General features: G+C 39.6%; 1 protein-coding gene across 4 annotated transcripts in view; it reads right to left on the reverse strand.

The window, feature by feature from the left end:
* The window catches only part of LOC122842955 (SLX4 interacting protein), a 43,505-nt gene that overhangs the window by 15,273 nt on the left and 13,923 nt on the right, over window positions 1-14,309 (reverse strand). For all 4 annotated transcript variants that reach the window (XM_044137281.1, XM_044137280.1, XM_044137284.1 and 1 more), the window contains one exon: window positions 1,012-1,080. In XM_044137281.1, the coding sequence (XP_043993216.1) occupies window positions 1,012-1,080 (69 nt within the window). The remainder of the gene's footprint in view (window positions 1-1,011; window positions 1,081-14,309) is intronic.

Genomic DNA, 14,309 nt, shown 5'->3' on the forward strand with positions numbered 1-14,309 from the left:
ACACAAGACGGTCTGTCTTGACATGCTTAGACTGATCGGCCATACATGCAAAGTGAAAATACGCAAGGTGATGCAGAAAGTACCGGGCCGCACTGATAGGGGGCAGTGCTGAGCCCTAGTGTTGAAGATATTTGTGGAGACGGGTAGGTGCGTGGACTTCGTATACAAATATAGGTAAGATCATAATTTAAGTAGAAACGAGATGAGCCATAAAAATTGTAAATAAACAAAATCTTATTTGACCATTTTGGTGTTGTTTTTATTGCTCTTCCACTGTTAAACTGGAATTAATTAAAGCACAATTAAAAGCTGTAAAAAAAAACAACAACAACATTATTTCAAAAATTTCTCAAAATCATTTTAGGCAGAAGAACATAAAACTTCCCAGCTTATTGAAATGAACATCTTTCAACTGTTATCAGAATGTAATTATAATAAGAACTTCTTATAAATGCAATTTAAAACTAATTACATGTTTTGGCATTAGCTAACCACATGTGTAGGCCGTAGTGAATTCAGCAGACTAAGTTTCACAACCTTTGACCCCAGAGGACCAGGCCTAATTTGATCTGTGACGGACCTACTGAAAGAACCCGTCATTTTACTCTGCAGCAGATCACCGTTGCCCCAACATCCAGGCCTCCGTCCTGTGGGAGCAGATATTAACTTTACTGACAGGAAGAGAACCATGTTGGTCCCATGAAAAGGTGACCAAGGGTCAGAGGCACTATATGGGCCGTGAAGATAGATTCCCACTGCCCTCCATAGACAGTCACACTGCTCCTCTCTCTCTCCTACTCCCTGAAACCTCTCAAGGGGGCTATTTTAACAGCACCCTAAGCAGGTAGGGACAAGACATAAAAACAAGTGGGGGGGAGAAAAATCAACACGAGAGCTGCAGATGACTTGCTCTTTCTGTGGGAAATTTGGCTGAAAATGAGCCTTTGAGACAACCCATTTCTGATTCTTTCAAATGGGACAGGGGTCCATAAAAATATGTAGGTCACATACCCTGCTCGACAACACATCTGAGATTGGAGTGCCGCCTCAGGAAATTTGCCACAAGGTTGAAGTTTCCCCCTAAGAGAGGCAAAGAGAGACAATATTTATTCCAGCAGGAGTGTACCTGGAGGAGTTTATGTTCAGAAGAAGTTCACTGTGCAGAAATATTTTCTAAACAGTGAGAAAAGTGGTTAATTAATCTGCATTGCCTTTGCATTTTGTTAAGCTACAACCACAAATCCAAAGTTTTTTATTGGAACTTTATGAGACAGAACAAAACAAAGTAATAAACAATTGTAAAGTGAAAGGAAAAAAAAACATGGTTTTCAAAGGGCACCGTCCAGTTTTACTCAGTTCAACTTTCCAGATACACGTACATAAAACCTGGATCAGCTAACTGTAATTCAATCTCAGCATAAACACAGCTATTCAATGAAGCCTGAGGGGTTTGTTAAAGAAGTTGGGGAGTCCTTTAAGCACTGTTAGGTTATAAAAAAATATTCCAAACCCCAAATACTTCTCAGAGTTCTGTTCAATTCAGAATCTGAAAATAAAAGGGAGGTTTGGCACAACTGTAAAGAAACCAAAACATAGCTTTCCACCTCAACTGGCAGAGTAGGCAAACCTTGACATTAAAAAATGTCAAGAGGTGCCTAGTAATGCTAGAGGAGTTGAAGTCCATAGCTCATGTGGGAGAAATCTATAGGTCAAGACAGCTGTTGTTGACAAGTTTTGAACTGTGGACTACATAGAATCAAAACTGTTACTGCACATTAGGGATGTCCAGACCTAATCATGTGAGACTTTGGTCACCTGAGACGTGTAAACGAGTGGCTGGATTGCAACAAGCTGGCTCCGTGTAAACGGGGCCTAAATCTGTAACATGGCTTGAGAATATACACTCAAACACTGAGTAGCTATTCCAGCAGAAATGAGCTTTTTGCAGGAAAAGATGACTTCACTTCACAAATATGTGCTATTCTCTGAGGTTTGTGACTGTAATGTGACAACGCGCAAAACTTATAGGGGTGTGAATACTTTTGCAAGGCACTAAAAAGGTATATTTTTTAAATCTTCATTTTACTAGCATTTAATTTTGGAAGAAACAGAAAAGTCATGTGTCGAGTCTCCGCTCTGGAATGTTTGTCACAGTGTTTAAGATGCACTGGGCAGAAACTGTGGCCTGTTGCCTAATCTAGCAGGAATTTGTTGACTAAAAGCAAAGGTCTAGCTGACATGCAATTCAGTTGTTCTTTACTTCTCAATGCTGGGAAGCTGACGGAAGTTGCTTAGCCTTTGACACCCTCCCGGTCCTCTCTCCACCCCTTTACACCCCAATAAACTAAACTGTCCCAAACTTTGCCACTGGTTCACTTTCTGATTTTGTCTTTATTTTCAGACTACAGCATTAGGGGGAGGATTTTGGTATTTTGCCTTCAATTAAAGGATTATATGTCCTCCGTAGTTTGAGAAAATCCTGACCTTTTGCACTCCAGGCTCTTTCAAAAAGTCCCTGGATAATGTCAAATATGCACTATGACTAGCATCAAGCCCAAAACAAGGCTGTGTTTCATTTTTGAAAACTGACATTTTAAAAGTAGAGAGCTGGGAGGTTTTTATTTTTGCTTTATACTTTTTGTTTTGCCCTTTGGCAACAACACAGACAAACATCCATACATTTCTTTTAAAAACCTGGAATTATTTAGGGAAAGTCTCCTCCCAATGTTGGCTTACAGCTGAGACAAATATGCCCCCACACACTGAGTGTGTATGGGTGTCTGACACTAACAGCTGACAATACAAACCCCTCTGGCCCAGAAACAAATCCAAAGAGGAAGTTGTGGACATTTCTTTGTGGCTCATAGAACAATTTGCACCATTTAATTGGCTTTTTGTAAAAAGAAGCTGGTTTCCAACAATGATGAGCAGCTTGCAGAGCCACAAAACTGCCACAGGCTTAATGTTATAAAAGGGATCAGCTATGATCTCTTTGTTAGTGGCACTGCAGAAAACTAAAAAAATTGCAAATTTAATTTATATTTAACTGTGGTTAGAAAACAGCAGTTGATTTCTAAAAACAACTTTCTATGACATCAATTACATAAACCACTACACAGATGCCAGCAGTTGTGTAGTAGTGAAGATGCAGAAGATGCATTTCTACCTTAAATTTTAGAAACTTCCAGCATGAAATAATGTTTAATAAAATCTGTCATGACACAATAATTGCCCCCCTGCTGTTTAACCAAAATATACTCAACCTCAGTTGTCAATGCAACATGAATGCATGCAACAATGTAATTGCAGGCATTACCATACAGTATTTCAAGTGCTATGCCTTAAAACTCCTCTATCCTATAAAATATTTGGCCATTTGGAACGGGATTTAATTATCCTCCTCCATGTATTCAACTGATACAGAGCTTAGCGATCCTGATCAGAGAGTTCAGGGACGGTCTTGTGAAAATTGTTATGATGATGCAAAACAAAGAGAGGTGAGAAGGAAATGTGTCATTTGTCATCAACTTTTTCCTAGCATGAGAATTGCAACTATGGTTATTATGTTATTTTTTATTATTTTGTGAACCCAACAGTGAGCGTTGATAATTTAAAAGTCACCAACGCTTCCTTCCACCCAGTATTTTAGCTATTTCTCGGTCATTAGAGTGACCAGTGGCTAAAAGAAAATGTCTCTGTGTCTTGTCATTTATACACCAAGGAAAATCAAAGCCATAGATTGCTAAAAGTTACTAGAAACTCTGATTAACTTAAAATAACGTTTGAATAAAAATAATTTACGGTATTTATATTTTAAGGTATCAATAATTGTGCCAGAGGTGATTTTGTACCTCAACATAGAATTTCTTTCTCACTAAATAAATGTACTTACTGGAAAGGTGCGCGGAGTAAAACAATGTTATTGTAATAAAAAGATCATTTTTAAAGGCTTTTATTCAACTTACAAAGAGTACAATTCAAGTTGTTCTTGTTATGGAGTTCATGGTGAGACTAAAACATCTTCTTTTCCCAGGTTTGTAATCATAATCCTCGTTATTCACCCATTTCTTAAATTAGATTAGCCATGTAATCCAGGGCTGACTAATGTCTGAGAGATAAAATTATTTATTCAGTGAAAAAAAAAAATCTAAATGCTCCAGCATTAGCAGCATTGGGTTACAATCCTCTGCTCTGAAGCATGGCAAGCAGCCAAATTACTGTGTTTGCTGAAGAAAAGTTGGGGATTTGCAGGAGTCTTTTACAAACTGTTTTATCACCCAGAATCAGTCTGTGTAATTGCAGCACTTACAATCTAAGGCACAACTTTATAGAATTGTGTGTGTATCACAACCTGAATTGGAATCAAATTGCACTTTAAAATGTTTTGGTGTATTTGATCCTGTTTTAAATTCAGACCTTTCTGTTATAATGAGCAGCAGAGATTACATCGAGTCAAATACTGGGTTCTGTGTTTTGATAGGAGAATATTTGTATTTATTAATGCCTGCTGGGTTTTAGCCGCAGACATGAGTTATGATTTATTTTATACAGTGTTTTTCTTCCAGGCTTGCAATGCAACTGGTCTCAGTTTTAGTTGTTTTGGCAGAGCTGTAGCTAAAATTTAATGCCCGGCAAGTTATAAATTAAAACTGTATTAGAGTTTGGACAGGCTATTGCCATGACATCCCTGTTAAAATACAATTATTTATCATATGTCTCTTCCCAAGCACTTCAATTCCTTAAAGCTTAACATATGTTTATAAACATTTGCTTGATCTTGTCCTTGTCCCTCATTCACTGCAATGACTGCAATATGTAATAACATTTTTTAAGTCCCCCTACAGTTAAAAGGATCAAATTGAGCAACTTTGCTGCACTCAGTTAAGTCTTTCTGTTATCTGTTCAAAGTGACGCTCTTTCAGTCTAAATGAACACTGTACATGTCTTTGCATGCCATAGAGCAGACATTTTCCTTTTAAATAGTTTAAATCCTCTCATTAATTTTAAAAACATTACAGTTACTCCAAATAACTAACTGTGTCTCGTCTTCCTTTTGTTACCACTTTTACACAGATGAAAGCTGATGTTACAAATCTGGTACCATATTAATAGGATATAATTACTGAAAGAAAGAAAAAGATTTAAATGACATCAACAGCCAAATTCTCTGCAGATTTCTACATGATCGACATCTGAGACTTTGCTGGGTTTGGTCAGCATGTTGGTGCATTTGTACTTTAAGGTTAAAATTGCTAAAATCTACCTTAGTCCCCCTTCTAGTCTTAATTTGTACTAGGAGATTTCTCACAAATGCCATCCAGTATGGGTGTCATGTGCATAGAGAGCATAAAATTTTAACTTGTTCTTATGACGGTTTGTATTTCATCAAAGCAGCTCCACTTGTTGGTTTTTGGAAAGTGCTGTGGTTACATAAACAGCTGAAATATACACCACCTAAGGCACAGCTGAAATGGATGTCGTTAGCAGATATAGTTCCAACTTTCTTGATAAACTGTTAGCAGCATAAAAGTTACAATTTCTAAAACATATACATTTCTAAATCTCCATCTACAGCGTGCCCCCTGGTATTTGCAGAGGATTAAGGGTCACAGCCACTTACGAATAGCTGAAATCTGCAAATGCTTGAGACACTTCTAAAAACAACAAACTACCCACACCAAATATACCTTAATATGCATTAATGCAAAGTGTCTTAGCACTACTACAGATGTTAACATCTAGAGTATTACTTGTCTTCGCTTTTTGTGGTACGGTCAGTCAGTGGCAAGGAAAATGAATGCCACCGCCAGATTGGCTGCTTTGCAAATGCTAGTCAATAGCGTGTCAAGTAGCAGTGAGCCTAGCATTTTTGTGGTTCCCAAGCTGTATTTTTCATTAAATATTATAGATGTGCACTATGGAAAAAAAATCAGTGAATAGGCCAGTTTTATAAGTCAAGTTCCAAGGAAGAATTCACAAATAGGCAGGGGTTCACTATCATTTAAAAGAATCTATCTTTCTTTTAAACAAAGTATGACTGATAAGACAAGTGGTTGGATTTAAGCATGTTACTAAGCAGAGCAAATGCATCTAAAATGCAATCATTTGGTTTCAAAAGTTACATTTGAAAGAACCACAAGACTTCTGAAACAGACTTGGCTGTAAGCCAGAGGTGGGCACTCCTGGTCCTCGAGGGCCAGTGTTGTGCAACTCTTAAATGTCTCCCTGGTCCAACACACCTGAATCCAATAGCTCCCAAGTGCAAGTACTAAGAAAATGCTACCATAATTCTGCCTTATTTAGTTACACTGTCTTGAAGAACTTTTCTCTTTTTAGCTTATTAAACAACACAATCTAATAATAATAGACAAGCCACCATTCCTTAAATAGACTGTTATTAATCAAAAGGGGAAATAACATTAGAACTCTCCATGAGTATGTCGAGCATGTTTGTAGTTAATAGCAGCAATCCTTTATTGGGGAAAAATCTGATACGCTGTTACTCCTTAAATAGCAAGCTAGCGGTCATACATCACTTGTTCTGGATATCTACCCGGAGAGGAATGCAGATCCATATCTCTGTTTTGTTTTCTATGCTCATTCCGGGTCCGTGGGTCCAGGACCTAAGCATCTTTCATTCCTCATTCATGGCTCTTATGTTTTCAGAGGCTCTGATTCAGGCTGCTAGACATTTTAGCCGCATGTCTTGCTTTACAACTGTTCTCACTGCTTTTCCATGGTAGGTTGAGTCTGCCAATTCCCAGGACAAATTTGACAGGGATGTCTGAGCACAGAGTTGGGAACCAGTGCACCGCCATGGCCTTAGACATCAGCTGTTGCTCCAACTTTTATAACATCCTGCAAAGCACAGAGTTGCTCTTGGCTCTCTGCCTGAGCTCTCTCGTGCTAAGCTTGCGTACATGCTTTTCTCTCACAAACAGCTTGCTGGTGCCTCCTCTGGGAGCGAGTGGCTCCTTTTTGCGGCAACTGTAGCCCACAATGTTGCAATACCCAGATCTGCAGAACAGACATTTTAAAAGGTTTCATTTGTAATTCATTATAGCGAAGATCTTCTTGCTTAATTGTTTTGAAATCCAATACAGAGCAGTATTATGACAGGTCTGTCCAAACCGTAAACAAGTCAGCACGCCATGTTTTCCGAAATGTGGTAGATAATATTTGGAGCCGCTCTTCTGAAGAGGCTTCTGCCATCTTGTAATGAACCACAGGACAACTAAAAGAATAAAAAGTAAGACCTAGACTCCATTGGGATGCTGCCAAGGCAAGATTACTGTACTGACTAAACACACACAGGCACACACACACTGCAGCTTTCACTTCTTCCTGGGAAAACAATGAGGGGAAAGAAACATCAACAAACTGAAAGCTATCCACAGCAACAAGGACAGTAAAATGGAAAGACCAGAGTGAGAACCTCTCAGTTCGGGGTCAAAGGTAAGCCCCAGTGGGACAGACTTCATTAACTTCAGTCATATCCTGAAGAGATCATTAAAAAGGCCCTAGAAAACACTGTGGGCTTCTTCTCATCATCTGCATTCCTGGCCGCCAGTGCTTTTGTGCGTAGTACAAGAATTCATAAAAGATTCAACTTTGAAATAGAGGATTTTCAAAGTATTTCCCAGCTTTGCATTATCATAATTGCCATGGGCCCATAACTATTTTGTTTGTGAAAAAAACAGTAAAGCTTCAAAATCACTTCAATAATCTAAGATGTGAAATAAAGCATGTTTCAAATTATTTTGTAGTTTCTAAATAAGTTCCTATACAGAGACAGGAAGGTGATGCAATGTTTTTGTTATTGTCACAGCATCAGGTTCCTAAACATTTTTTTAGGTCAAAGTTCACACAGATGGATGAATTTGTATTTTTACTCAATTTGTGTTTCATTTGCTGTTTAATATCTCTGAGTTTTATTTTTAGTTTACAGAAAGTGGACTGGACAAACTATTCTTTAGAGACACTATTAGATACATTTACATTATTTGATCAGAAAATGATTAAAAATAAAGAACCCGCAGTCATGCTGAATAGACATCACATCTCATCAGGATATCTTCAGTTCTTGTGTCATTTTCTTTATTGACTTTTGCACTATCCACATTTCTATTGACCATAGAAATGCAGCAAACTCTTTGTGAACAGGAGTACAATCAGCAAGACAGTCAGACACCAGCGCCTGAGAATCCTGCTCTTTTGACATCCCTGCTTTGATGTTGCACTCCCTCCCCCTGTCCTCGAGTATGGGTGGAGAGTTTGGGGGCTTAGAGCGAGAGGAGTGGAGTGGAGTGGTGAGGGAAGAGTGAGCCTGAGGAAGTTACCCATGTGCAAGTGGGGGCTTTCCTGGAAGGACATCACTCTCTCTGTGCAACTGTAACTACGGCTGTGGCGAAGCGCTGCGCCTTATCGCCCTGTGCAACGTCCACCTGAAACAATATTTGCGCATGAGTGTTCAATTTAACATTTGGGTGACCCCTTGATCGCCGTTACAAAATACGCCGCAGCATGGTAGCTCAGGCCAACCCATAATCCAGCATGTGACTAAAGTGGTGGGGAGCATTCTGGAGTGCAGAACAATTATCAAGGGAAAAGATGTTGTTTTTTTATACATATATTGTACACGCGGGAAGATAATCTGACGAGGGAAATGTATTCACAATATGAAATACTCAATCATAATTACACCTCAATCAGCCTAAAAGGCCACAAATCTTGCAAAATGTGGCCACCATTTATGCTTTAGAGTAATCAGAAGGAGGAGGACATTTTAAATCCTTTGGTTTGGTGGTGCACTTAGCGGATTTAAGTTATGCACTGCACCGGCCTTTAAAAAACCAGAATGAAGTCGCACTGGATACTAACTCTGCTAAATTGATCACCATTAAAAATGCTAATTTGTACATAAACATGCAATAATGAAGTAAAGGACATGAAAATAAAGAAAGGGAAGGTTCACAAGGTTGAAAACATTATCATAGCAGACATTAAATGACTAAAACAAAACACCAACAGGAAGACATCTCATGTGCTCGTTTTTTTTTTGAGAGCACAGCCCATTGACAGTGGCGTCCTCTCCAGCATTTCAGTAATTCTTGAAACAGGGCATTCTGGTCAGGCTCGGGTTCAACAGAGTGTGTGCCGTCTCCCAGACCAGATTGTGGTAAAGGGGAACAGTCACATGAATGTGATCCATGCTCAGGCTCAGGCTTAGGCCCTAATTATATGGGAAAAAAAGAGTGTGGTGTGACAGCTATGGTGGAGCTTGTGGTTATGTCCTAAAAGACTCCAGCTGACCCGGTAGAAAAGTAGAAGGGAAAGTGAGAAAGAGATGACAAGAGGAGGACTGAGTAGCACAGAGATGGAGAGAGAATGGATGATGCATACAAATGAGATTTTTGTTGCTGTTTATATGAAACATGTGTCTCCATATCTTTTAGTCATGGGCTGGTGACAGGTATGAAGGTATGCAGAGCACTGAAGGTCCCTGTAAACTGTTAAAAAACCTTTTACTTAGATCTCATAGAAGGTGCCAAAGTCTCTGGGGGAGGGAAAGGTCTGGCTGTACGGAGGGTAGTATAGCTACCCTCCTATAGCTACCCACCAAGAAAAGCATTTTACCACTTAAAAAAATAAGAACAAAAATCTCTTTCAGCATTTTTCCAGTGGGCTACATAAAATCCATATCAGCTCTAGAATGAGCTAGTACATAATACTGTGTAAACAACAACAATGAGTTAAGAAATTTGAAGAGAAAAGCAAAATCCTCACAGACAGTCATGATGGACAAAGAAGCACCACCCATCTTTTGAACTGAATAAATGCTACATTAGAACTACAGAATTTAAGTTGTGTACAGCCTATCAGTAAAGCAGCAAACTGCAGGCTAGCTGCCAGAGCAAATAGTATAATTAAGAAGCTAATATCAGCTTATTTTGCTGGTCTTGTCCTATAAAAAAAACACAACAGCAAAAAAATTTATAATATATGCCTGTTAACTTTAAATTACCACAAAATTTTAGTGGGTGTTTTTATTATAAATTTTCGCTGAAGTCCATGTATTAAGATAATCATACCCGTATTAATTGCTTTCCCATTTTCAATGAAAACAACTGTATTATGTTAATTATCTTCATACTGTGAAATTTGTTATTTTTACTCAGTGTAAGCGTACTAATAGAAACTCATACTGGTCCATACTTAGCCTCTTAGTGTAATAATATGGATTAGAGTTAGCAATGGAGTCAGATTGTCCTGTGTGTTTCTGCCTAGTAAGGCCAGTGGCTTACACGGAGGATTTAAAGAGCCACAGCAACACCACAAGCACCAGGGGGAAGGGGGTTGCCCACCGAGGGGCTAAAGGAGGGAGGGCAAGTAGGGAAAGGGGCAGGCTGGATGGGATGGCTACTCTGATCAGGATCCATTTCCAGCCTGGGCCTTGGAATGTCTTTGTTCTAGTTGCAGGTCTCCATTTTCCTCTCGTCCTAATCCCAGTCCGCCTCACGCCCAGTAACGGAGCAGGGGCAGGTAACTCTGCCACAGGCATGCCTCTCTATTTACAGAGCCGGCCCCCACATAGGAGCCCGCTCGTATATGTGGTCATAGATGAAGCAGCGCTGAGAGGAAGTCGAGTTTATGGAGGCTGTCGCTAACCAATAATTTATGAGGCACTTATTTTGGGATAAATCTAAACAGAAGTGCTGTTAAATCTCCTAGTGAAGGATTGACAGATATTAAACTTATACTAAATCACACGAGATGGTATTTCTGTGCATTCAGAGCAGAGAAAATGTCACTTTGACTGAGATGTTTCTCCAGACTAGATCAACTGTTCCATCTTGGGAGTGTTAGGTTTTAAATAAGCCAAACAAAATTAAAATTATAACCACGTAAAACAAACCACCTCCCATGTTGTGCTCTGACATCCTCCACATTCTTTAGCAGAAGAGAGATGCTCCTACATAAACACATTTTTCCTAAAGTAAAGATATCCAGCAACACTTGCGCTTTCCATGCAATGGCCACGGCCAGGCCGCATTAAGCCCCCTTCATAGGCCTGCCAAGAGGAGTCTGTGGTACACTGTGCAGGACTCGCAAAGCCCTCTCCCACGGCTATTAGTGACCATTCATCTGGGGAGCCTGGGAAAATGCCTCTCCAGCCTGCCGTGGCCATGGGGAAACAGGCTGGCAGGTGTTCCCTCCCCCTAAGCCCTGGCACCTGTGCAGGGAGAGGAGGAAGGACCCAGCTATGTCCTGTGCTCAGACGCGCCATAGGTACCAGTTTGCCACAGCCTCTCCAACCTGACAAGAGACCAAACTCTAAAACACAGCAATTCACTTCACCTGAGCTCTGCTGCACACAGAAAAGATCAATGTGGCGATTTCAGCGAACATCTGGTAATATACTCTGGTGGTTTGAAATGGCCATTTAACTAAATCCGTGTAAAATTGAACCTCTCGGTTTACACTCGACCCACGGTAAACTACGGAATCAATATTGCATTACTTAAAATAAGCCTGAATCAGGCTAAAACGCTAATGTGTTGGATTAAACGAAAAGGAAAGGTACTTAATCACACACCACCTCTTAGATGTCGTGCATAAACAAGAACACTCTGCAGAAAACAAAACGCCTGCAGAGAACTGTGAAACTTTTTGTCATAGAGCACAACCACAAGCTGCTTTTACTCAAATATCTTCCTGAATGACAAAAATGCCTTGCTCAAAGAGCAGAGGACCTATTATCCACTCATTTCGATCTGTAATTACACTGAGAAATGTGGGTGTGTTGAGCACAGTCTACCAGGGAGAATGCATGAGGCCTCTCCCAAGTTCCTCTTCCCTGGGCTACTAAAGCCCAACATGTCCGATCTAGAGGTCCAGGAGCCAAAATGTTTGGTGGGAAAACGTCCTTCTGTTTATCTCTCTGAAGGCACAAATAAATCACATCTGTAAGAGTTATTTATCAAGTCTCAATTACAGAAGCTGGAAGAAAAAGTATGGAAGAAATCTCCTTTTAAGATCTGATAACGGACAAGAAGCCCTTAAATTATTATGGCACAAAATAGTTTAGGTACAGAGTCTTAGCAGAGTGTTAATTTTGTAAAATTACCACATACCTCAGTGTGTTTTGTTTGAATTTTATGTGATGGATCAACTCAAAGTAGTGCATGATTGTTAGATTGAGGGGAAATAATAGAAGATATTCAACCGTTTTTACAAATACAAAATCTGAAAAAAGTATGACATGCTTTTTTTTTCATATACTTTGATGTCATATACTTTGTGTCACTAAATGAAATGTAGTTTAACTGCATTCAGAAATTGCCTAATTCCATCTAAATGCCATGAGAATTGCTGTTTAACAGCAAACGTGGAATAATTTGCTCTGATCAGTTGAAATAGTACATGGCACGTCTCCCTGCATCCCCACTGAGACTGGTGGCAGCATCATGCTGTGAGTATGCTTTTCTTCAGCAGGGATGGGGAAGTTGGTCAAAATTGATATGAAAATCAAATCAGATTAATTGGAAGCTGACTGCTACTGGAGATCATTCCTGCCTAAAGCATCTCCCTCCTCAACAATTTTCAAGATTCTTGGGTGATGAGTGACAATATTTACTTTCCCTTTGGGATTAATAAAGTATTTTGAACTGAATTAAATTTACACATGCTCTCTGTTCAGTCTGTGTTTCGCAAAGAAGAACTTCAGTATTTAGGTGAGCAAAGTTAGTAGATACATACCCTAAAATAGTTGAAGCAATATGTGGCTCTAAATATTGACTCAGAAGGAATGAAGTCAAATGCACGCCACACTTTTTTTTTTTTTTTTTACAAAATACTGAAATATTTAACTTTCACATTTATTAACCCAATAAAATACATTGCAGTTTGCAATTGTGTTGTGGAAAAGTTTAAGATTTACAAACAGCTATGCAAGGTGGTGTATATGTTAATTCAGTCATCCAGAGAGAAAACACTGATACAAACGTTTGCTCTGAAGGGCTTTGGAATGCTTTAAGCTGTTGATAGCTCATTTGTAGTGCCAACAGCTGAGGCTGCTACCCTGTTTATACTGCCCCTGTGATTTCACACTGGCACTGATTCAAACGCTGCCTCACACAGGACCCACAATCACCACCACAGCTCCTCTGGCCTATTCTCAGGCTAGATATCAGCACCTGACACTTTCTTCCTAATGCAACGACATACAGGACGTGTGAACATGTTTAGGCACATAGACGCCTCCGTCTGATACAATTCCACTGTAAGATAACAGAACTTCAGTTTCAGGCATTCCCTCCGAACAGTTTGATGTCAGGTTAGCATATTATCTGCTATTAGAACAGACAGGCTCGCTACTTAATACTTAAGGAAGAGGGGGGTTGAGTATGGCGTCATGTTCCACTGGCTACCTTCATTTTGGCAAATTTGTAGGGAGTTTAATAATTTTCACATGCATATTTAACTAGTGGAACAGCGATGGTTCCCTTGTTCACACAGTGGCGTGTATCTGTGTCAAATGGGGCTTCAGTCTGATCTTCATCATTACAGATTTCTGTCTCTCCTCCGTCTGTCACTGGGAATACGAGTCAGGCATTTCAGTAACCATACACTGGCAGCCTGTTCACACCTAGCCCAGAGGGAGGATATAAACTCTGCAACACAGTCGATCCACTGACTTCCTCCACTCGTAATCCGCATGTAAGTAAACATGAACAAGAAAAGCAGGTGACAAGTCACAAAAATTTGTCCATAGTTGCAAAGTTGAAGGAAAAAGATAAAAGGCTTTTTCATGTCTTTTTCTTTTCTTTACAACAAAAAATCTGAAAAGGTGGCATGCATTTATGTTATCCCTTGTGAGTCAGAGCTGCTCCAGTATTTTAAGGTATGTCTGACTGAAAAATTGCCCTATCCTCAGATTGGATGAAGAACATGGGTAAACGCTAATTTATGTTTTTTCACTCTTGCCACATGTTTTCAATTAAATTCAGGTTTTACTTTGACTGGGCCATTTAACAGATGAATATCCACCAATCTAAACTGTTTCACTGCAGCTGGAAGGTGAACCTTTGCTTCAGTCTCAAGTCTACCGACACTTCTAACAAGTTTTGTTCCCAGGATTTACCTGTATTTAGTTCCACCCACCTTTTCATGAACTCTCACGAGCTTTTCATGTACCTGCTGAAAGAAAAAAAAATCACATTCCCACAGCATGATGGCCTTTGCCATGTGTTTATTTTAAGGATTAAGGTTTTAGCATAGTGTGCAGTGTTTTGCATGTAAAACAGTTA

The sequence above is a fragment of the Gambusia affinis genome, linkage group LG13, assembly GCF_019740435.1.
Source record: "Gambusia affinis linkage group LG13, SWU_Gaff_1.0, whole genome shotgun sequence".
NCBI lineage: Eukaryota > Metazoa > Chordata > Actinopteri > Cyprinodontiformes > Poeciliidae > Gambusia > Gambusia affinis.